Source organism: Dipodomys spectabilis, unplaced genomic scaffold (genome assembly GCF_019054845.1).
Source record: "Dipodomys spectabilis isolate Male_0828 unplaced genomic scaffold, ASM1905484v1 ptg000001l, whole genome shotgun sequence".
Classification (NCBI taxonomy): domain Eukaryota; kingdom Metazoa; phylum Chordata; class Mammalia; order Rodentia; family Heteromyidae; genus Dipodomys; species Dipodomys spectabilis.
The window spans coordinates 27,784,485-27,809,083 of NW_024870678.1; the positions used below are offsets into that span (position 1 = coordinate 27,784,485).

At 45.9% G+C, this 24,599-nt stretch overlaps 1 protein-coding gene across 2 annotated transcripts in view; it reads left to right on the forward strand.

Annotated features, from left to right (window-relative positions):
• The first annotated feature begins 689 nt into the window (after positions 1 to 689).
• Positions 690 to 24,599, forward strand: part of Phactr2 (phosphatase and actin regulator 2) — a 219,642-nt gene continuing 195,732 nt past the window's right edge. For both annotated transcript variants that reach the window (XM_042681349.1, XM_042681488.1), the window contains exon 1: positions 690 to 915. In XM_042681349.1, the coding sequence (XP_042537283.1) occupies positions 690 to 915 (226 nt within the window). The remainder of the gene's footprint in view (positions 916 to 24,599) is intronic.

A 24,599-nucleotide genomic window follows, 5' to 3' on the forward strand; every position in this document is an offset into this window, starting at 1 on the left:
CGGGCTGCGCGGCCCAGGCTCGCCATCCTCCGGTCCCGAGGGCCGGGGTGGGAGCGCACGAGCCGGTTTAAGCCCGAGCGTTCAAGCACGACCCTCGAGTCCGACCGGCTCCTCCCGCAGGACCCCGGGAATGCGATGGGAGGTGGCCAGGGGTATGGGGGGGAGGGAGGAGGAAGGCCGTTTAGCTTCACTGCCCACGCCACCTTCGATCTGCCCCACCCACCCCTCCCCCAGGCAAGTCCCGCCACCTGACGCCAGCTGGGGTACCTGGCCCGTGGGCGCGGCGCCCCGTGTCCTGTCCCACCGCCGGGCGGCTGCGGTGCGTGTCTGACCCCCCCCCCCCCACCCGCCCTCCATCTCGGCCAGAGGGGCCGAGCGCTGCGGTCCCGCCGAGGGGCCGCGCCCCGGGGACCGGGGGAGGGAAGGGGGCGGGGCAGCGCGCCGGTGCCCGGGGACCGAGCCCGCGGCTTGGCGGGAGCGGCCCGGGCCGTAGGCGGCTCCTTCCTGTGCAAACTTTTTCTCTTCTCTTCCTCCTCCTCCTCCTCCTCCCGCCCGCTCGTGGGCGCCGGGCGCGCAGCCTCCGCGCCCTCCTCGCTGCCCGGGAGCCGCGGCGCGCGCGCGCGCGGAGCCGCACCGGGCAGCCCCGAGCTCGGCGCCCGCACCGGCCGCACCCGGCGCTCCGGGGACCCATGGCCGAGACGGACAGGAGCCCCGCGGGGCCCCGGGACGAGCCCGCCGGGTGGGAGGCGGCGGCGGCGGCGGCCCGGATCCCCGAAGCCCCGGCGTCCGCCCCGCCGCCGGCGCCCTCCGCCCTTCGCTGGCTGCCCGGGGACCCGAGTCCCCGCGGCCGCTCCCAGAGCGACCTGTCGTCCTCCAGCCGGGGCCGCCCGCTCCGGGTCCGCACCTCGGGCTCAGGTAAGCGCGGCGGGGACGCGGAGGGCGGCGGCGAGGGGGGCGCGGCCGGCCCCGGGGCGCCTGCGGGCTCTGCCCCGGGGGTCGGGGAGCGGGCCGATCGACCCCCCCACCCCTACCCCACCCCAGCTCCGCTGCGGACGCCGGGGGACCCTGGACGGGGGTGGCGAGGGAGGATGCGGGCGCGCGCTCGTTTGGCCAGGGCGGGGTGCGGGGTGCGGGGTGCGGGGTGAGGCGCCTCCAGACAGCGCCGGCAGCTTTGATTCTGGGAACCTTGTCGGTCTTCGGGGCGATGTGGTTACCTCGGGAGGGTGCGGGTCCCCTCACATCGGGGGCTGGGCACGTTTGTGATCTCTGGCAGCTGTTGGTGCTTTGAAATGGAGAGGGTTTTTTGGGGGGAGGGAAGGGGGTGCAGGGGATGGGGGAAGGATGCGAGTAAGAGGACCAAGGATATGAGTTTTCCTTCCTGTCAAGACCTGGGCAGGTGGTGATGTGGTGTGAGCTTGGCCGTGCCGTCTGTCTATCTCATCTTGATTGTGATTTGGAAAAAGAAGGGAGCCAGCGCGGTTGCCATTGCGCCGACCCTCTGCGATGGGTCCTGGGAGATGGCTTTGAGAAGCCAGCCAGGCAGAATCAGGGACCCCACCGAGGCCTGTAATGTTGGGCAAATTACTGAATCTGGGAAGGGTGGAAGGGAACCAAGGCAGAGGTTACGCGGGTTCTAAGAACGCTTTTGAATAAAGCCGTGTATGGAGGACGCAGGGAAACTAGAAATGAGAGCAGGGGGCGGCTCTGGCCCTGGCGCGCTTGCGCGTGGCCTCCGTGGGCGCCCACTGCCTATTCCGACGCACGGCTCTGGGGTCAGGCCTCCCTTGAAGTCCCACTCAGCCACGCTTCTCGTTCCAAAAGGGCACCTTGCTAGGCCTCCCTCCGCACTTCGGTGAACTTTTCCACTGAAGTCTTGTGCTTTTTTATTCTGGTAGTGTTGATTTTTTTTTCTGCCATCGTAAGGCGAGTACTGGGAAAGCATCAAAGTGTTGCTCATCTGATTGTGTAGATCGCCTTGGATAAAGCCAGTCAGATCTGCTAAGTACAAACAGTGGGATGTGGATCACAAAGAGCCCACCAGAAAAGAGTCTCCCTTTGAATTTGTGCAGAGCACTCAGTCAAAGTGAACTGCATCTCCTGCTTTTGAAGTCTTGGTGTGACGGAATCCAAAACCACGTCCAATCTTCATTGATTTTTATTTTATTTTACCAACAATCATTCAGACTCCCAAGAGACAACTAGATCTCAGTCCAGTTGGTGACTGCAGGTAAAGGATCATTTATAGTTTATCTGTATAGAGAGAACTTAAGCCTTTATATAGAGAAGGAAAGTAACAATCATTTAAATATGTGTGCCAAGTGGACCTGAGATGAACCACGGGCATCTGTTCAGAAAGTTGTTTTACTTCCAGGGCTTTCTGTCAGGCCTGTGACCTCTTGAAGGACTTACTAGAAACTGACAGCTTGTGGCTCAGTTGTCCCCGCCTTGCCCGTTGCTGACACTCAGGTACCAGCGGGCACTTCAGGCCGTGTTGGGTTTTCAGCAGATGCATTATAACCCCGTTCCTTTTTTCTTAGGATCAGTGGCAAAGACCCAGCATCTCTTTGGATGCTTAAGCGTACTCTCCAAGACAGTCTCTTTCTGAGGTGGGCTGTGAACCAGGAAGATGACCTGGATTATTGGGGGGGGGGGGGGGAGGGGCAAAACAACAAGGTCCCACAGCCTGTGAAAATACTCTGTCTGGGTATTGGCATTGCCAGATTCCCAGTCCCCAGAAGCACTGGACACTTGCACAGAGCTAGCGAGGCCTACAGTCCAAATCTCAGCCCCACCCAGACCTATTTAGTTGCAATCTGCTTGTAGATAAGATTAGGTACCTTCAAGTCCAAGAAGCCTTTTCTTTTCATCCTTGGATTTCTCAAAGGAATCACCTGGGGAGAGGAAACATTAGAAACTAGCTCTGACAGGTCCATCCCTAGGGATTCTGACCCAGAGATACTGATGTAACTGGCTGCAAATGCAGCCGGGGCTTCAAGTAAAGTTAAACCCGGGCAAACTTAAGAACCACTTTCTATGCTGCCACGCAGGTTGTGTGATGTTTCGATGTGGGTTGACCTGGGCAAGTGTAGGCTTGAAGCAAGTTTCTCCCATCCTTATGGACCCTCTTTCTACTGCTGCGTCCTGTTTCCTCTCTCTCCCTCTTCCCTTATGCCTTCTCTTTGTGTCTGTCATACGCTCTCTTTCTGCCAGTGTTGGGGCTTGAAATTAGCTTTTCTTGCATCAAGGCTGACCCTCTGCCACTTGAGCCATACCTCCACTTCCTGCTTTTTGCTGGTTAATTAGAGCGAAGAGTCAGATGCTGGCCTTGCCAGCATCAAACAATGATTCTCAGATCTCAGCCTCCCGAATTAGCTAGGGTTATAGGTGTGAGCCTCAGTGCCTGATTCTCCTTCCTGTTCTTTTTTTTTTTTTTCTTTTAACTTTTAAATTAAAAAAAAAAAAACTAAGAGTTTTCAGTGCAACATGTAAGGTTGTGTCATTCCTGTTCTTGTTTCAGCTGGTTGTTCAAACAGTTCTTCCTGTTGGATCAGAGCATTTCTGTGTTGCTACTCCTGGGGGTTGAGAACGCATTGGGGGCAGGAAGGAGGGGGAGATTTTCTTTAGTGAGCTAGCCGTCAGGGAACACCTTACTCCAACATACCTGATCAAAATACCTATCCTCAACCATCACCTCATCCCCTACCACAGTTCTCTAGCTTTCTCTCTGTGAAAGAATAAAACACATTTAAAACAGCTTCTAAGATTTTGCCAACTGCTACAATTAGAGAAGGTGAACTGGCAAACATTTCTGCAGGACCGGCTTAGTGTGAATGCCCTGGGTGGAGGTCTCTCCAGAGAATCCACGCTCCCAGACAGCCCCAGGTCATTACTAGACAGCATCGCGTAGTTCAGGGATTTGGGGCTTGTGGTTTGAGGAGTTCATTTTTCATATAAAAATATACTTGCTTTACCAGCAAGACCTATAGTTTCTTAATTCAAAAATCCGTACAGACATGTGGAAAAACCCAAGTATTTTCAAAGAAAATTAATTTTTAAAAAAATTGCATGGAAATACCAAGGATTTCCTGTCTGGGTACTGCCTTCATATTATAAAAGCTGACATGGAGTTTGCACTGTGGCTTTTGAGTTCACAGTTCCACAGCGCAACAAAAGCTCAGGATTAAAAAAAAACATTAGTATATTTCCTTTTTTTTAAGTGATGCCTATTCTGTTTTAACAAGTAAAATCTTGGGTGTAATTAGCTCATACTAAAAAAAAAGACAAAAAAAAGGTAAAACAGGTTCTTTTTGGAGAATGGTAGGTGCCAGCTGGAGGGGGAAGGGTTAATGGAGAATAAGGGTGAATGTATCTGATCTAATGTATCTGTATACATGAAAATAGGGCAATGAAACTGCTGAATTGTTTTAAGTAGGGGAAATGGAACAGGGAGAGAAATGGAGGGGGCGAGGTGTATGGGATGCATTGCTTTCATGTGTGGAAAAGTCACAATGAACCCCTCCTTGTACAACTTGTGTTTGCTGTTTTATTTTACTTTATTTTTATTTTTTTGCATGCAGCAGTCTGGCCAGTGTGTGATTGCTGCTGACTTTATACACTAGGTAGCAGTTTGCTTTGGGTTCTTCTTGATCCAGGCTGCTTGCTAATTGTCACCCTGACTACTTCTCTACCTCAGATGAACAGGCTAAACCGTGAAAGTGCTAACTTCCTGTGAGTAGATTCGATTGTTTTGCATTTTGTGCCAGTCCTGGGGCTTGAACTCAGGGCCTGGGCACTGTCCCTGAGTTTTTTTCTGCTCAAGACTCTATCACTTGAGCCACAGCTTCACTTCCTTTTTTTTTTTTTTTTTTGGTGGTTAATTGGAGATAAGAGTCTCATGGACTTTTCTCTCTTGGGCTGGCTTTGAACTGCGATCCTCAGCTCTTAGTCTCCTGAATAGCTACGATTATAGCGGTGTGCTACCTGTGTCTGGCATGACTTAAAAACAAATCGGAAATAGGTAGTTTTATAAGGGAGTCTCATTTTGCATTGTCCATATGTGTATATGATATGCCTGGACTCCCGTCATCATCAGTCTTTCTCATTCCTCTTATGCTTTTCCCAAATCCATCTCAAGCTTTATTGTTGCATTTTCAAACGTATACAAAAAGTATTTTGAACGTATTCACCCCTTTCCTCTGTTGAGCCTCACCCCTCTGGTGCTAGAAAGTAAAATCTTGAAACAAGGTCATCACAGAATATAGCCAGTGGTTCTCTTTAAGTTTCCATATGAGTCTTGTTCCATACTAATGCAGAACCTATACCTACTATGTCTACGGGTACAGGTAACAACAAATACAATGCTTCTCTTGAGTCTTCAATTCCTGGTATGTTTGGTGCTGAATGGAGTAAAAAATAATAACAGTGTGTTCTTCTTTTCCATATGGTCTCCCCTTCTTCCTGGCAATGCTAAGCGCTGTTGTCTAAGGACAAACTGACGGTTCTACGAGGATGCTCACCTGCCTCATTCAGGGAGGCCTTGCTAGTCATACATCCCCTCTCCCCCTCCAAAGCATTTACGCCCTGTGGACTGACCCTAGCAGCCTCACACACACTAGGAAAGCACTCTACCACTTAAGCTCTATCCCCAACCTATTAGTTTCTTGCTAATTTTGCCTGGGCATGGCTTTAAGCCATGATCCTCATGCCTACCCTTCCCAAGCAGCTGTGATTACAGAGGTGTGCCATCACACTGGCTTTTTGTCCTACCTAGTGTGTGTACCTGGAGTTACTCTCACTGATCTCCAGGGGCTTTGGGGTCCCAGGCATGAGCCAAGAGGGAAGTTCCTCAGGCCAGGAACAATGTGACACCTGCTCCCTTTCCATTTGTGTAAATCCTAGTGCTGTTTGTTTTGTTTTGACATCTGGCTGTTTCCTTTCTGTCTCTGCTTGGTCTCAGCCCAGCAAAGCCTCCTGCTGGGAAAGGAAGGCCAGCCTGGACAGTTCAACAGAGTGCCAGGTGCCGTAGGTGCTGGAGGCCTCAACTCCTGCCTGTGTCTGCCCTGGACAAGCTGAGCATCTGGTGTGGACGTGTGTGCCCACTCCCCTTACCCCCAAGAGCAACAATGTCTATACACAAAGGCCAAGAGGCCTCTCCCCCCTCTTATCCAGTGCTCACAAAGGCATCATGGGAGCAGATGGGCTCCTGAACCTTTTCGTGTTTTCCTTCGTAAGTCAGGTTATACCTGACTTGGACCTGAAAAGAGAAAGGTGCCAGTTCCTCCATCTCTTGCACTGTGTGTGGTGTGTGTGGTGGTGGTGGTGGTGATGGTGGTGGTGGTGGTGGTGGTGGTGGTGGTGTGTGTGTGTGTGTGTGTAGGTGCTGGTACTGAGGTTTAACTCTAGGAAGCTGATGTCCTACCACTTCAGTCACACCTCCACTTTCGCTTTTTTTTTTTTTTTAATGTTTTTTATTGTAAAAATGCTGTACAGAGGGGTTACAGTTACATGAGCAAGGTAATGAGTACATTTCCTATGGAGCATTGTTGCCTCCTCCTTTGTTTCTCCTCTACTGTCCCTTCCCTCCCACTTCCACAACCCCCTCCCACCAAAGTTGTAAAGTTCATTTTCAATATGGTGTCTTGTACATCTCCTTGTTACAATGGGTCAATCTGTATCCTTATTTAAGCATTTTTTTCCCTTCCCCTCCCCGAATTAGAGAAGTGTCTATACAAGATGCAGGGCACCGACATCAAATACAGTGAAAACAGGTTATACCATGGGGGAGTAACATACAAAGAAACAAAAAAAATCACATGGTACATTATAAACACGCTAGAAACAATAGCAAGAAAGAGAAAAGATATTTGTGTCCCTATCTCGGGGTTCATTTCGCTTAACATCATCTTATCTGGTCACATGTACATAGCTTTTGACTCCACTTTGGCTTTTTAGTGGTTAATTGGAGATAAGAATCTCTCAGATTTCTGCCCAATCCGAGGATCTCTGTCTCCTGAGTAGCTAGGATTACATGTGTGAGCCACCTGGGCCCAATGTTCTGTATTTTCTGAAGGCTGGCACCATCTCAGTTGACTTTGGTCTCTCTTCCTCGCTGTCCTTCCCTCTTTCCCTCACCACATAGATCCTACTGGCCTGAGGAACTCTGAAGGCTGCTTCTGTGACCTCCTACCTCTCTACTTGCTGGGGGAAGATATCTGTATATTTCTTAGTTCAGATTCCTTAGAAAGGGCCTACTATGTGAAGCTCCCTTTTCATATCAGGCATATCATGAAGCCTGAGGATTGGCTAGTTTTTTTTTTTTGTTTTTTTTTTTTTTTTTGTCAAGCCAAGGTGGTTCGGAGGATCGAGTTCCTCAGAGGCAATGTGGCCAGTGTCTAGGGACTGAGCCTTGACCAATTTCACTCGTTCATTCATTCAGCTATTATGTATTGAGGTTGCTGAATGACAGATTCTGTTCTGCATATGGGAGTGAGTAAATAGGATTCCACAACTTGGGGGCGTAGACAGAAAGCAGAGAGACCCTTCAGAAAAGGTGAGGCAGGGCTACAGCAGCATTGCTGATGTCTTAAACCATATGCCAGGACCACAGTGACCGGAAGATGGTGATCATTGTGTTCGGAGGTGAGTGACTTAACTTAAACCGGGAAACTCTAGTTTCTCTGTACTCCAGGAGTAGCTCTGACATGGGTGTAAAGCCAGCTATGGTAGGGCGCTTTAGACATGGGAATATATCTTGATGTTTCATTTGTTCATTCAATCAACAAACAGCTAATGAGCTAGATACAGAGGCTGCAGAAACATCCCTAAGGAACCTATGGTCAAGAAGCCAACCCCCTCAGAGTGATTAAGGATGAGCTCTAATTAGTGCCCTGTTCTGGGTCCTGGGAGAGAACTCAGAGGCTGAGCTGTGGAGATGGTGTGGGGACTGTAGTCAGGAAAGGCCTCCCAGAGACCAGGTCTCCCAGCATGATAGGGAACAAGAAGATGGAGTTGGGAAGAGCATTCAGGGAGAGGAAGTAGATACCCTGAAACACAAACAGGCACAATTAGAGTTTGTTTGCCTCTGAAGAGTGGGGCTCCTGGGGAGAGGGAGAAAGAGTAAGATTAAGGGCTAGTCAGGGCAAGAGTCTGACAGGTGGTCATGTCTAATTGCCTTCTGGGAGACACACTGCAGGTGACATTTGTAAGACATTTGGGAGTCGGATAGGGACATAATGCACTTTGGCCTGGATACCAAAAGGCAGAGACAATGGTGGAGAAACACAACTAAGACACAGACTTAGGGTCATCTTTGCTGAGCTTGGTCAGGTTGCTTTACCTCCCATGCCTGGCTTCCTTCTACCTGACCTGGAAATGTTTGGTCACAGTGACACCTAGCTTGTCGGATGATGATGAGGCCCAATGGTAAGAAAATGCCTTTAAATTTGAGAGTCCTGTGGAAATGGTGGTCCACTGGAGTACTTGGGGCCTGGGCTTGTCTCCTTCATGGCATTGGGAAATCGTTGGAGATGGAGAATATGCTTCTTTACTTTTGCATGGTCAGTGCCAACTACATGGCATTTTCTAGATATGGAATTAATGCAATGCATGAGGCAGCTAAGAGTCCATTTTACATCAGATGTCTGTCATGAAAAAACTCACCTGAGGTGGTTGTATTGTGTGTGTGTGGTGTGTGCACGCACACGCGTGCGTGCAGATGTGTATGAAAGGGACAGGGAAGGTTCATCTTGATTCCCAATTTCTTTTTGGTTTTGCTTTTATATTTTTCCAGCACTGGGGCTTGAACTCAGTGCCTTTCACTGTCACTTAGCTTTGTCTCTCAAGGCTGTCACTCTACCACCTGACCTACAGCTCCACATCCAGTTTTTTGGTGTCCCCTCCTCCCCAGTTAATTAGAATTAAGAATTACAGGAGCCACAGCACCCGGCTGCTTTCACTTTTTAAAGTGCTCTGAGTGAGCTCACTAGAGCTCCCCAGGGGTATTGCACACTTTACAACACCCAAGAAGAAAGTTTGTGGAAAGGAAGTCGTAACCCCGATAGTAGTTGAACACTGCCTGCGGCTGGTGGTGATGAAATCCCGACCACAATGACTCCGAAGCCTCCTGGGAATGCTGTGCCAGGAGGACGTGGCGCCATGAACACTGGCTAACTCAGCGCTGCTGTTAGCATCTACCATCATACTCTGTCCTGGAAGGAGCCTATCACAGGACAAGACAATGTGGTAGCCCTGTTGTGGAGATAAAGAACCTGGCTTCAGATAGGCAGATTAATCCACCTGAGTTCCACCAGTGGGAGTGAATATATTAGAACCCAGACTCAAATATCTATGATTTCAGAGCTCACTCACCCTTTCCCTTCACACACATACCCCTGTCTGTATCCATTAACTCTGAAGAAACAACTCTTGCAAATCCCACAGAAAGGGAGAACATTGCATCTTGAAAAAAATTACCAGTGCCATTATGAGAGAGATAAACAGAATGAACAAGTTTCTGTCAAGAAGTTTTTTAAAAGCTGGGTGCTGGTGACTCACACCTGTGATTCTAGCAACTCAGGAGGCCGAGATCTGTGGATCCTGGTTCAGAGCCAGCCTGGCCAGAAAAGTCCCTAGGAGACTTATCTCCGATTAACCACTCAAAAACCAGAAGTGGTACTGTGGTTCAAGTGGTAGAGCACTAACCTTGAGCACAAAGAGGCTCAGGGACAGTGCCCAGGCCCTGAGTTCAAGCCCCACGACCAACCAAAGAAAACCCCATTTTTAAGGCCATAACTACTTGTCTGCCCATTGGAAGCTGCATCCATCACTTCTCATTCTTATTGCCAACAGGAAATTCAGCTTCATAGTCATGAGATATCCTACTAGTGCTTTCAGGCTAGCATACTTTCATGGTCACTACCAAAAACTAATTAGTCTGTGAGTCATACGAACATTTCATACAGGAAAGCCATGTCGCATCTCAAAGCACAAGTGTAGTTTCAATTACAGTAAGACTGGGGAAAAAGCACTGAGGCAGCGTTAGTGTTTTCTTTAAGTAGCAGGCTGCATGACTCATTATCTTTGATCACCCTTGATGAAATTTACACAAAGAAGTAGGTTACACCGACTTGCCTTCTGGAGGTTTCTGAGATCTGACTTACTCTGGGACTCTTTGGTTAAATCTTGACATTTATACACCTTACTCTGCAATTTCTTGATCCCTCTGTGAAGTCTTGAAAAATATAAAATAACAAAAGAGTTATCGGTTATCCTCCTAAGCAGGAAGGAACATAGCTTAAAAAAATACATTAGCTCTGTCCAGAGCTTGGACTGCAAGGAAGCTAAGAATGACAGAGGTAGGGTGCTTCGATTTTGTGTTCATAGCTCACTTACCTTAAGTGTGTGTTATATAATTTATGGCTGTGAATCAGGACATCATTGAGGTTTCTAATTCCTTTTGTGATCCTGTACATTTTTATCTATCTGGATGTTTGGCATATCTTCTTTAGGGGTCAGATTTCCACTGAATTATTGTTAAAGTGGCCTAAACATATAACAAGCCCTTTTTCAACCTACTGGGTAGGTAGGTTGAATCTTTGGTTTCTATAGCATAATCCTACTGATGTGACGATATTAAAAATCAAGGCTTTCTTTAATGAATGTAATTGAACTCACATCATCCAGTGAAGGTAGTCTTTCAGAATGGTCACATTGGAGTCAAGTGCATGAATTCTGGTTGTGAACTTGGTGGGTGATGCAGTGTTTGACATCAAGTACTGTGCAGTACAGGTCTGCCTCGTAAGACTGAGAACTAAGATGTGTGATCTCCCTTTCTGTCTACTTCCTCTGACTATAATTCCATGTTGTCTAAGGTCATGTCTCCCCTTGAGAGGAAGGAGGAGGAGACATTCTAGGAACTGTCTCCACGTGGTGGGAATGAGTTTGCCATGTCCCTGCCATGTTTGTGATATGAGACAGTCATTTGGATGTCTGTCGCTCACATTATTTTATGGAAACACCTCAGGACCCCAGGATGTGCAGCCATGTAGATGGTCCGTGTAGATGGTCCATGTAGATGGTTCGTGTAGATGGTCCATGTAGATGGTTCGTGTAGATGGTTCGTGTAGATGATCCATGTAGATGGTTCATGTAGATGGTCCATGTAGATGGTCCATGTAGATGGTCCATGTAGATGGTTCATGTAGATGGTCCATGTAGATGGTTCATGTAGATGGTCCATGTAGATGGTTCATGTAATGGTTCATGCCGTTTAAGGGTCTGGAATATTAACACATGGACAGTGAAGTTAAGGAAGTAAAGAAGCTGGGCAGTCACTGTGACTGTGGGAGGCACTCCTGCAATAAGATACGAGTGAGCACATCACTATGTGCCGCACTGCCTGACTGAACTGAACAGATATCCCAAACTACTAATAGGGGCCCCCTGGGTTGAGAGAGAAATTAGAATTTTTTGTTGTTTATTTTTAATGGAACAGTCCAAAAACCAGGAAGGAAAGTTGAGCATCCTGAGGACCTAGAACCAGGGAGTGATAGGTGGTCACTTTCCAGTACTTTTTATTTCTGGGGAATCTCTGTCTCTCCCCCTCCCCCCCTTCTCCCTTACTCTTTCACTCTCCCTGTTTTTCTCCATCTCCTTTAATCCATTTTAATTCCCCCAAACAAAATATCATATGCTATTACAAACAATAGAAATTGACTGCTCATAGACCTGGAGGTTGGGAAGGTCACTACCCTGGCTGGTGGGTGTGTGGTGAGGACTGGCTTCCTGGCTTGTCAATGGTTGTGGTTTTGCTATGTACTCACATGGCAGAGAAAAAAAACACAGAGTCTCCTAAGTGGACTCTAATCCCATGACGGATTTCCTCTTAAGACCTCATCTAATCCCAGCTTCCTCTCAAACACCCCATCTCCTAATCCCATTACATTAGGGGGTATAGTTTCAATATTTGAATTTTAAGGGAATGCAACACTTATTCCAAACTGCTCCTTTACACTAGTTATCTTTGCATCCATCAACCAACCCACCCATCCATCCATTAATATACTAGCCATTCATCCACCACCACCCCCCTGCCCGCCCCCTCTCCCCGTGCCATGTATCCATTAACAAACCTATCCATTCATCCTCCAACCCACCCATCCATCAACACACCAATCCATCTATCCTTTCATCCCTTCCAAATTTTTCTGCTGCTGGGTACCAGTGTACCCGTCAAACCTCCCAGATGTATCTGTATTCAACTCAAACTAGCTTAGGAAACCTCATCGATAACTTTGGATCCCAGTTCCAGACCTAGCTTGAGCCAAGTAGACTAGCCATCCTATAACCAGCTTCATCCATGCTGTCAGACATGTGATTGAGAACGTGTGGTTTGTGAGGTGTACTTGTGCAGGTGTAGAGAGGACAGTTCTTAAACAAGAGGTGGACAGACCAGATGCCCACCAAATGTATCCCTTACCCCTCTATCCCAGGGAACTGGAAAAGTGAGGAACTTGGGCTTTGGGGAGGCCCAAGGATCTCTGAGAAAAGCCAAATGTTTGTTAATGTAAGAAAGAAGGGAGAGGGTAGAATAGGGAAACTATATAGAATAAGACGATCTGTTTATATCACAAACTGGGAGTGCCATAGCACAGTGGGTTATGTTGGAGGTATGGGGGGAGCAAGCAAGAATAGGGAGTGTTTTAGGGAGCAATAAGGTAAGAATAGCCAGGGGGAAGGATGTCACTGTCTGGGTACATGCAGGGGGCACATACTGCAGGGTGAGTCATCAGGAGTAGACCGTGTGGCTTGCAGTTCACAAAGCATCTAGAAGGAAGGCCTAGCATGAAGACTGTCATTCTTTCTTCTGACTGACAGGATTCCTGGTCCACCCCCCTGTGGATGGTGCCCATTATTGCGGTGGTTATCTCAGCCCAGTTTCTATCCAGGGAGGTTTGCAGTGGCTATTTGAACAATCCCAGCGTTCCTTCTGGAGCGTTAGCAGGGGGCCTTGTCTAGCCTGCTGTGACATAAACACCATGCCTCTGTCTTTCCCCAAGTGCAGCAACGCGACTGCAAGGCTGACTCAGATCCTCCCTGTCTGAGGATCACGTCCCAGGTGGTGGCCTAGCTTCAGAGGCCTGCCTCTGGCTGTGAGGTCGTTTCTGCAGCCTAATCTGATCAAACACTTCTCGGCAAGGGTGTAGAGCTGGCCTCAGGTCACTTGCAATGACCCAGATCACAATTTGTGAGTTTTTTTTCTTTTTTTTCCTGGCACGACTGTTCCTCAGGCAGCTAACCAGAAGCTTGGACTCTGAAAGCCTTCTGTGACCTCAAGCAATGGCGACATTAAGAAAGTTGTTGCCCAAGCTTAGGAATTTATCAGATTGCCAAGTGACTGCGGAAGGAGAAAGGCATTTCAATCTTTCTGGTGCTGGAAAATCTTCCCTGGTGAATCCAAATCGGCATGCGGGTTTCTGTCCCGCCCCCCTCTCTTGGCCTAGCTGGCTGCCATACTTCCCCTCTCCTGCAGGAACTTGCTTGAACAGTTTGCACTCTGAGCTTTCATCCTCCTGGACTTTCCTTGATGCTCATCTTTGCAGGCCCTCACTTGTGTGAAGTATTGCCCAGGAGGGTGGGGTATCCTGACATGATTCACCTGTTCCCTGCCCCTCACCCAGGAACTACCCAATCCCAGACTGTGGTTTTCAGCCTTTGGTGCCCGACGGCTGTGTTAATAGGCACCAAGCAACAAAGGCTACACCACAAAGGATGGAAAGTTAAAGAGTCCTAATTAACCACATCAGAAAGGGCCTCTGCTACCATGTCCTGCTAGATCCACTGCAGTGGCCTGCTGGCCCGAGTTCACACAGGGGTTAGCGACAGATGAGAACTCTCCTCTGTGCAGCATTTCTCACTTGGTGTTACTGGACTTGTGAGGCGAAAGTTGAAATGCAGTAGGTTTTGTGTGTGAACTGACCTTTCGCAGTTGCTAACTGGTTCCTAAGTCTAGCTGCTGCCCCACGCTCTCTGGGAGTGAGACTTTGTGAATTGATTCTGACAGGCTTCTCAGCTACTTGAAGGACTGGCTCCTTCGAGTATGAGCTGCATTGCGGGGGGGGGGGACCCTGTTTTTTTTTTTTCTTTTGCTCTCACACCACAGCCAACAGAGCAGACTTCTGTGACCTCAAAAGTTGTGGTGAGCCAGGTGCCAGTGGTTCACACCTGTAATCCTAGCCATTCAGGAGGCTGAGATCTGAGGATCGGGGTTCAAAGCCAGCCTGGGCAGGAAAGTCCATGAGACACTTATCTCCAATTAACCACAACAAGACCAGAAGTGGCACTGTGGCTCAAGTGGTAAAGTGCTCACCTTGAGCTGAAGAGATCAGGGACAGCATTCAGGCCTAGAGATCAAACCCCACCACACACACACACACACACACACACACACACACACACACACACACACACACACACACACACACACACACACACACACACACACACACACACACACACACACACACACACACACACACACACAGTGTGGTGATAATTTCTACAACAACCCCACCCCCTAATCCAACTCCAGCAAGTAAGTCCTATGGTACATCCACAGATAACAGCTGGGAATCTTGTAATTCAGTTCAGTTCAGATATTATCAATCTGAAGAAAGTCTTAGCTTCCACAGTCTCCAAGACTTTCCCCCTGCCATCTTCAGACCCAGTGTCAAGTCTGAGCATCTGGAACATCTGGTCAACTAGCTCCAAATGAAGGTGCCTGTGACCACCACCCTTCCTCGTTAACCCTTGCTGAGAAGGGTTTGATGGAACGCCACCTCACAGCCAGAGGCAGGCTTCTGAAACCCAGTTACCACCTGGGACGTGATCCTCAGACAGTGATTTAACTTTTCGTAGTGGCCTACAGAATTCAGGGGAACACTGCGCTTAGATTTCCCCATTTATGATAAAGTTTGTTTGTGAGTCTACAAATAAGCAACCAAAAGAGAAGATGCATAGGAGGAAGAGCCCCTAGCTCCCTGTAATTCATCGCCAAATCACGCCACTTTTTATCAGAAGAACAGAACGAATGAGCATTTTATTTCTTTTTATAGAATCTTTTAAAAATCATGGTCATTCAAACAGGTAAGATAGGAAGACACAACTGAAAATATAAGAAAAAATTACAGAGATATATTAGCAGTTATTCTAGAGAGTTCTGATATTTCCTACATTTTAAAAAACAACATTGGAAGTATTTTTTCAGCTTTCTAAAAGTTTATTATTCATAGAGATTAATTCAGAACAAATATTCACTTTGACATCTAATTTTGTATTTGTGATTGTACCTTCTTTTTCTTAAAGCCCCAACCAAAATATCTCTTTTTATCTTATTTTCAAGTGATTTAATCTTTATTTCTCAGAAAGACTAACACATTTCAGGTCTTATTTATTGTGAAGTTGTAATGCACAACATATTTCAGAGCTATGATTTTCCTTGGGCTGATGATTCTTTATCTATACAATAGAAAGCTGGGTTGGCTCACAGGTTTACTTTCAGGATTCAGCAAGGTCAAACAACATTCACGGATGACATTCTGAATGAACAAGTCTATTTTGACAATCAGCCTGCCCCATAGGCTGTCTTTACTGGCCTTTACTAGTAATCTGCACTTGTGTCTGCTCATTTCTTCACCTGTGAAATGGTGGGAAATATATCCACTTCATAGAATTTCTATAAGCTTTTGACAAGTGTGAATCGCTACTCTTGTGTTGAATCCAGAGCCTTGCAGGTGTTCTAACCCTGAGCCACATCTTAACCCCTGGAAATACTTTTGATGAGGTTCTGGGAATGGAAAGCCAGATATTCTCTGGAGGAGTTCCAGCTGAAGGGATGTTTAAGGACCAAAACTATGGTTAAAGAGCAAGAGATCAGGGGAATTAGCAACGACCAACTAGTAGTGTCCTCTGACCCTAGTACTTACCATACACAACCTTGCAATTATGTCAGTAACATGTGCTTGGTCCTATAAGTTTATTAATGAGGTAAACATGTAGCAGATGCTGAGCTATCATGATTAAAGAAAAACTGAAGATACATTTAGGAAGACTAGCATGACCTGTGAAATTCAGCCACCTGGCTAGCATTTACTGGGTATTTAAGGAATGAAGGAACTGTGCCATTTCATCTGAAAGCTCAAATATGCTTCTTTCAACTTGTGGCTAAAGGACCAAAACCATGCATGACTCTTGACCCATCAGTAGTGTTCAACAAAGTCTTGGTGAATCTACTGTCTGCTAATAGCAGGACAAAAATGTGGTCTGTGGAACCAGCAATATAGTGTCAGCGATCAACAGAGCTGAGCGTTACAGCGTCAGGGATCGAGTCAAACAAGAACTGAACTCATCTTCCAGTTGTGTGGAGGTGTCTGGGGCTTTGAAAGGTGGGCAAGTGAGGATAAGTAGAATTCGAAAATTGAAACACTGCAAAATATTGGAAAGTACAGACTTAGTCCATGTGAATTCCTTCCAGTTTTTTTTTTTTTTTTTTTTTTTTTTTTTTAACAGTAGACATGTTTAACTCAGGCAATCACTATCCCACAGAGCCTGGGAGATGGGAGCCTTCCTTGAAAATTAGTCAGCTCCAAGTGTTGGAAAAGTCAACGATATCCTTTTGCCAGCTTTTTCAAAATTTTTCTCCCCCAAATAGGAGCTTAAGGAAAGCTAGGGTCATGCGCAGATGGCTCCCCAAGCTGTTAGGACCTAGATTAGTGTTTTTTTTTTTTATTTGTTGATGAAGTTAAGTGAAGTTTACTTCCTGATTATCTCATTCATAGCAAGTATGTAGAACATCCTGACTTTCTAATAACTAATAGACATAAATGAACAGGCTGTTGAATACTCAAGTGGACATTATGTGAAAATAGCTAAACTAATGTAACACCTTTATCTAGACTCAGACTATTCTTCTTGTAATCAAATCAAAAGGCCATGCATGAATTTTCAGCTGGTCCAGACTCAACAAGCTAACATGTTCCATCATTAGATACATTTCTTGAGGTTAAAAGTTCCGTTGATACAGGTAAGAATAAAGTAAAACGTTTAATTCCTTTCATACTTTCCAACTCATTCTTTCTGGACAGCCCTGCTCAGTTTATCTTTCAGATTGCTTCTATGAGGCCCATATAAATATAAAGAAATAAATTTTTCTCAACAAATTTGGGATTAGTCCAGACATACTTCTTTTAAACCACACTTATATTACCAATTGATTGAATAATTCCTTTATGTCAGAATACATGATCCTACCTTGTTTATTTTTAAGGTTGCAGAGCCTGTTACACATATATTTTATACATAAGAATTTCTTTGTTGATAAACATCCATATCTCTAAAATTTTGGTATCATCACTGTGTTAGACTGTCACAGAAAATCAGCTTTGAAGAAGAAGGACTTTTTGTTTTGATTCACGTTTCAGTGGTTTGAGTCCGTGGTTGGCTGGCTCAGTTGTTTCTGGGTTATGGTGAGGCCATCCATCATGGCGGACAAGGCCATCCATCATGGCAGATAGAGAGCAAAACTGCTCACCGTCTGGCAGCCAGGAAGCAGAGACAGAGTGTGCCTGTGCTAGCTGTCACCTCCTTTCTCTCGCTTTTGTGCCATCTGGGCCCCCAGCCTATTGAATGGTGCCTTCTACATTCAAGGTGCATCATTCCTCCTCAGATATTGTCCCACACATCGATCATCTTTCAAACACCCTCACAGATAACACTCATAAAAGTGTCATGCTAATCTCCTAGGTGTCACTCAATGCAATTATGACTAACCATCACAATGGAAAACCATGTTCAGCAGTCCTTGGACATTCATTGCTATGTGTATAAATAACATGATTCCGTGAGAAAGACTCCTAATTCTGTGAGTTTGAACTGAATTTACAATTCCAGCCATGTGAGAGGTCCGCTTCCTAGCAAGGACTGGATACTCCTAACATCTTAAGACTTCTTTTCGGTCTGGGAAGGTGGCTCAGTGGTAGAGCGCTTGTCTTGCATGCCTGAGGCCCTGGGTTCGATTCCTCAGCACCACATAATCAAAAAAAAAAAAAAAAAAAGACTTCTTTTCAAGAAAACATTATTCTGTGACTCTTGTTTAAAAAAATAAAATGGACAGCAAGGCAGATTTTATTGAGAAGTATTGCAGTTGGATTTTGCAGTAGAAAAGGAAGATTAGGATCAACTCTGAATACAAGGAAGAGAGTTTTGTAGCCAAGGAGCAGGATGTGTGAGGGTCAGTGAATGGAAAATTACTGGGAGGAAGCATCAGGTGAGTGGGGAAGTTCTGGCTCAGCCAATATAGCAGTGTTGTTGAAGGATGGCCAGGATGATCAGCTATCCGCTGAAGGACAGTGATGACTTCTTGCAAACCCCTTGGCTTAAGCAGGGTTCTTTGCTTAAACTCTGATTTTTTTTTTTACAACGAAGTGCATGTGCTAGGCTGCTGCCTAAGAAAGAAAATTCTTAATCTGGGCATGAAAAAAGGAATGCTAACTTTTGCATTAGGACCAAGCCTGCAAAGCTATTATTATTCATCAAAGGTTGAAGCTAGCACCTGATCACAAATCAATCAGCAATGAACAGCTTAGGTTAGCTTCAGAATGTTTTCCTGCACAGATATCTGTTCTTTCCATATACAACATGGGATTTCCTTTGTCCTCAGCTTCTCCTTGTCTTTCAAAACCACCTACAACCTGTCTTGGTAGTGTAGTATCATTCTGAACTGTCTGTCCTCAATTACAATTCTCAGATCCCAAATAAAACTCTTTTGCTGCCATAGATTCTGAATTTGAATTGATCAACAACAAATGAGCCGGGAGAAAGGTTCAGGAGCCTAAAAAAGTTTGGCCAAGCAAAGAATCTTTGTTGTTGTTAGTCAAAGAGGTCAAAAATGTGTTTCTCATTTTGCATCATTTCCTTGTTCATATTGAACTTAAGAAATATCTTGTAGCATTATCTATTTTCATTTCCTTCTACAGGGGTTTTTCTGTACATATCTTTTGTCCATTTTTCTGTTACTCATGATGTCCTGAGAGTCAATATAAATAGTTCTTTGTCTGCTGTGTATCTTGGGAGTGTTTGCAATTTTAGTTGCTTTCACTTTGTTGAGACATGGATCTAATCCCTTTCTTTTGTTGTTTTGTTTTGTGCTGGTACTGGGGCTAAACTTGGCCCAGCTGCTGTCTCTTAGCTTTAAACTTGAGGCTAACACTCTCTGCTTTTTGGTGGCTAATTGGAGATAAGAGTCTCTAGCTTTCCTGCCCTGGGTGGGGAGCTTGGAACTGAGTGCTTCATGTCTCAGCTTCCTGAGTAGCTAGGATTACAGGTGTGAGACTCTGGTGCCAGGCTCCAATCCAGTTTTGATGTGTGAAGGTGTATGTTTACATGCACACACAGTGCAGATCCGCCATATATATGCTTTGAAATGCCCTTAGATAAAAGCCCTTCTGATTGCTGTAATTCGGATCTTCCCTTCTCTTGTGGGAGGTTTCCTGCTTTGCCTTGACTGCACATTTGAGTTGAGCTGGCAAAGCTTCATTTTAATTCAGAGAAAATACAGATAAGAGGAGATGTTTCCGTCAGGTCACATTACTGTGAACACCTGTGAAATTCAGAATATTTTCTTGGGGGTGAGTTGAAATATAGGACATCACCTTGCCTGCAGAAAATTTCTGTCCTAGGAATCTGGTCTTTGCTGTCATTGCTGTGCAGATTTTGGAGGTGTCACCTGGAGCCTAAAACCTCTCTCTCTAACAGCAACAGCTTCTGAGTTTCATGTCCTCCTACACTCGAACCTTTGTTCTGAAACTACTGATAGAACCTTCCATAGATAACTTTTGGCGAAATAAACGGGGCCTTCCTGGTTTGTTTTATGCTCTTCCGTGAAGCTCACCAGCAGAGGTATCTTATATTTCGTATAATCAATCTACTTTGCCTGCTTTTTTTTTTCTGTCCTAGTTTGCATTCTTAAATTTTCTGGCCATAAGTGAATAAAATGTACAACCACCATCATTGTAGTGTCAACATTTACTTGATCAGAATGCTTTGAATTTTTTTTTCTACTGAGGCAGTTTTGAATATACCCTTCTTTCTACGTGGCATATAAATTCTCTTGTTTTGGTAAAATGTCGACACTACCTCCCACTCCCATCCTCCACCTGTGCAGATAATATCTAATTAGCACCCCAAGATGGTTTCCTGACATATAATCTAGTCACTGAAACAAAAGAATTTAGGCCACTTTGACCTTCAGCTTTTTTAAAAAAAATTTAACCTGCTGTTTCTTAAAATGACATTTAAAAATATTATCTTTATATAGTTGTACAAAGAGGTTTCAGTTCAACACATCAATATATGAGTACAATGCTTATTTAAAATAAAAATTTCAAAGTTGTCATTTCACTTTTTTTGTTTTGTTTTTGTCGGTCATGGGGCTTGAACTCTGGGCTTGGGCGCTGTCCCTCAGCTCTTCAGCTCAAGGCGAGCGCTCTGCTGCTTGAGCCACAGTGCCACTTCCGGTTTTCTAGTGGTTTATTGGAGATAAGAGTTGCACGGACTTTCCTGCCTGGGCTGGCTTTGAACTGTGATCCTCAGATCTCAGCCTCCTGAGTAGCTAGGATTACAGGCGAGAGCCACCGACACCTGGCCTGCCATTTCACTTTTTTTAAGAAAAAGAAAGAACCCAAGGGCAATAAAAGGGAACTAAGCTTTTTGTGCTTAGTAATTTGATCTACTTGTGGTATTACATAGAAGGTAGCAGAAGTCACAGTAAAAGGTAAAAAACTCACAATGTTTGAGAAATGGCTGGGTAAAGAACAGATTCCACTTTAATTAAGCAGGGTTCTGTTCTCTGTAGACCCTTACCACATTCTCTGGCTTTTGTTTATTCTTCAAGGCTGGGGATTTCACCTTGCCTATTCTAGGCAAGTGCTATACCACAGAGTGAGGTCCTAGCTTTGATTAGAATTCTGTGACACTGTTTATATAATTTGACCTCTCAACTTTTTAAATCATTGGAGAGAAATCCAATGCTTTGCTACAAAGTGTTGCCCAGGACTTTTGGTGCATAAACACTTCTTGAAGCCAAAATAACTGGAATGCATCTACATGGCTTAGGAGACTCCCTCCCCAAACCCCCACCCCTCACCCCCTCATTCTCAGGGAGGTGGGGAGATCTATTTCAGAGGCCAGCAACTGGGTTTCTGGTACAGTTAGGCGTCAGAAGCCGGCACAGGAGCCCCCAAGCCCATCTCTGCCTTCAGCCAGATGGTTCTAGATAGTGCTGAGCCAGATGCAGAATGACCTTGTCTTCAGCCATCTGTGAAGCTTTCCCCCACTGTAACGGTGAATGCTGATAGAGCAGGCTGCCTCCTTGGAGGTAGCTTTGAGTGGATCTGGAACATTCTCACGGATACTAATGGACACGATGGACACTAATCAAATAAAGTTAACCCCATCTACATTTCTCTGACTATTGAAAATTCAGATCTCCTAAACCTAATATGAGAACCTAATATGAGTTTCAGGATGGTCGCAGACCCCCATTGAGAAATACCAGGAAAAGAGAAGGAGAGGCAGAAGCAGACAGTTGATAAGTTATTTATTTGCTTGGGACAACGTGATGGGTCAATGGTAATAGTATCCTGACATCTTTCCTCCAGTTCCACTCCTAACCCTTGCTAGGACTGAAGAGGGAGAAGACAATGGAGGGAGGAAATGAATATAATTCATTCATGAGCATGAAAGATAACTCCTCTTTCCTCTCTTGACATTTCCACATAATAAGTATTCTTAAAATGCACTAGTCATTTTCTACTAGGGACTCTGAGGATTTTTATGAAAACATTGTCAAGATGTATGTTTCTTGTGCTGGAGGGAATTGCTTTAGGAAAATGAATACCTGATGGGTTTTGTTTCACATTTTTAGTAATAATTGCATATAGTGATTCGAACTTTATTCTAAAAAAAATTACAGTCAAAGAGCTCATTATCCTTGAAGAAACTTTGGGAATATGTGTGGTAGAATCTCTGTGTTTACAAAGAATTCTGCAAGTCCAGTGGATTGATATAATCAATTAGAGAAGCAAGTATTCAGTTCCATAGCATGTTTTCTTTTTTTCTTTTTCTTTTCTTTTTTTTTGAGAAAAACTGTCACTGGAGAGTGCAGGCTGGTCACGAACTCTCCATCGTCAGCCTCCTGAGTGCTGGGATTATAGGTGTGACACCAGAATTACAATTCTGTACTTTTCAGTTAGGTGACTCTATCCACTAATGGTGTGACTGCCAATTAAAACTGGCAAGAAATCAATCCTGGATCTTGTCTTGACTCTTCCTTTGACTGTACCATGTATCCATAAGACTTGCCCATGGAAGGTGATAGGGACACAAAGAAAAGGGCCCCGTCAACCCCTAGCTTATTTCTGTGCTATAGACAGACCTCTGACGAGTTAATTCATTTCACTACACTAAAATAGAATACAAGGGAAGTGTGAGTACACTGATGGGAGGGTGCATAGGGCTCTGGGGGATAGTAAAAGCCCCTGGGTGTCTTGAATACAAGATGCAAGGTGTGTGTGTGTGTGTGTGTGTGTGTGTGTGTGTGTGTGTTTGTGTGTGCTGCCTGGTGTGTATGTCAGAAGGAACTGAAGGCTCTCTAGACAGAACCAGTAAGGACTCTGGGGAGCTCTAAGTGGCGAACTGGCCAGACTGCTGCCCCTGGCTGCCAGCTGGGTCAATCAGGCTCGGGTCCAGTCAGGCAGGCTTGGCTGGCCGCCCTCCTGGGCCAGGCCCAGCCTAACACAGGCAAGGACTGGGGGGGAGAAGATACAGCAGAGCTGAGTGCCCCCTGACCTTTGTGTGATTGTGTGTGTGTGATTGTGTGTGTGTGTGTGTGTGTGTGTGTGTGTGTGTGTGTGTGTGTGTGTGTGCGCGCATGTGCTGGTGACCCAGTCTGACTCCTCAGAATGGCCAAGAACCTCTGAACATGGCTTCCTGGCCTTCAGTCCAAGACTGTTCAACCAGGGCATCCATATGGTGTTCACCAATTCCCCGGCCCTCAGATTATTGAATACCAGCAGAGGACTCTGGAATATGACCACGGCTGTCATTCCTACCTCTTCCATCTTGCTGCTCCACAATCAGGCCTCATCCAAACAGACTAGTGAACTCAGTGCAGGGACAGGCCAGATGAGAGGAGGGAGGTCTTCAGAACATGATGTCCATTCAGGATTTCTGCATTCGTGCCCTTATTACATATTAAGGGACAACAAATCTGAAAAAAAATATTATTTAGTTTGAACATGAAATGTTATTAGTATATAATAATTCCCACAGGTTTTAAGGAATCAATAAGATTCCCTCCCTCCCTCCCTCCCTTCTCCCTCCCTCCCTCCCTCCCTCCCTTCCTCCCTTCCTGCCCTCCTTCTTGAACTCTATGGAGCTCATTCTCTGGGCTTGGTGGAGACACACTAGGCATCAGGTGACCTTGAAGGCAGGTTGCTCTGAGGAGAGGGGCAGGAAGGGAAGGTCTGCAGGGCCTGCATGCGATCGCAGAGCTGGGTTCTCACTCCTGGTGTGATTGAGGCCTAAGCTCTGGCCCAGAAGTCTGAGGAGATGCAGTCAAGATGCTCTTGATGTGAGTTAGCCTCCATAAGGACTGCCCTTGGCTCACGATCAGGATCATGTGTTTAGTCCCTGCTCTCCAGAGAGCCCTTTCTCACCCCCTAGCAGAGCAGGTGTGTTTTCCTATGTCTGGAAGCCTTCTGTGTCTTCTTTCTCTGACACAGGGCTTCTGTTTGTTCTTCAAAACCCCAGTTGGATGTTGTCATTCCTGCCCCTCTGTGGACTTGAAGCCCCTGTACTAGGTTGAGATAGCGGGTTACCTCTGTCTCCCCAATGCCACTCCGGGCTCCCAAGGGTAATAATCCTGTCTTAAAGTTTGCATAGCCCCAGTTTATGCAGTTAAGACAGCTGGGCACCAGTGGCTCAGGTCTGCAATCCTAGCTACTCAGGAGGCTGAGATCTGAGGATCAAGGCTCAAAGCCAGCCTAAACAGACAAGTATGAGTGACTGTTTTCTCCAATTAACCAACAAAAAGCCAGAAATGAAGATGTGGCTCAAATGATAGAGCACCAACTGGTTGAGCAAAAAAGTTAAGCAAGAGCATGAGACATTGATTTCAATCCCCAATACACACTTTCTCTCTCTCTCTCTCTCTTACACACACACACAAAACACACACACACACACACACACACACACACACACACCACTAAGATAACAGAAGTAACAGAAGATAACAGAATGTTATTTGGTACGTGCTAGGGCATGGATGAACTTTTGCATGCACTTTGCACAGATGGACAACCATTGTAAGATTCTATAGAGCAAATTCAGACAGGAGTTACAATGGAGGTCCTAGGGCCTGTGTAGAAGGAGAGAAAAAGACTTCTTGGGTAACAGGGAGGATGAAAAAGTTCTAGAAACAGTGGTAAATGTACCTCACACCACTGAATGATACACATAGCATGGTTCAAATGGAAAATTTTTAT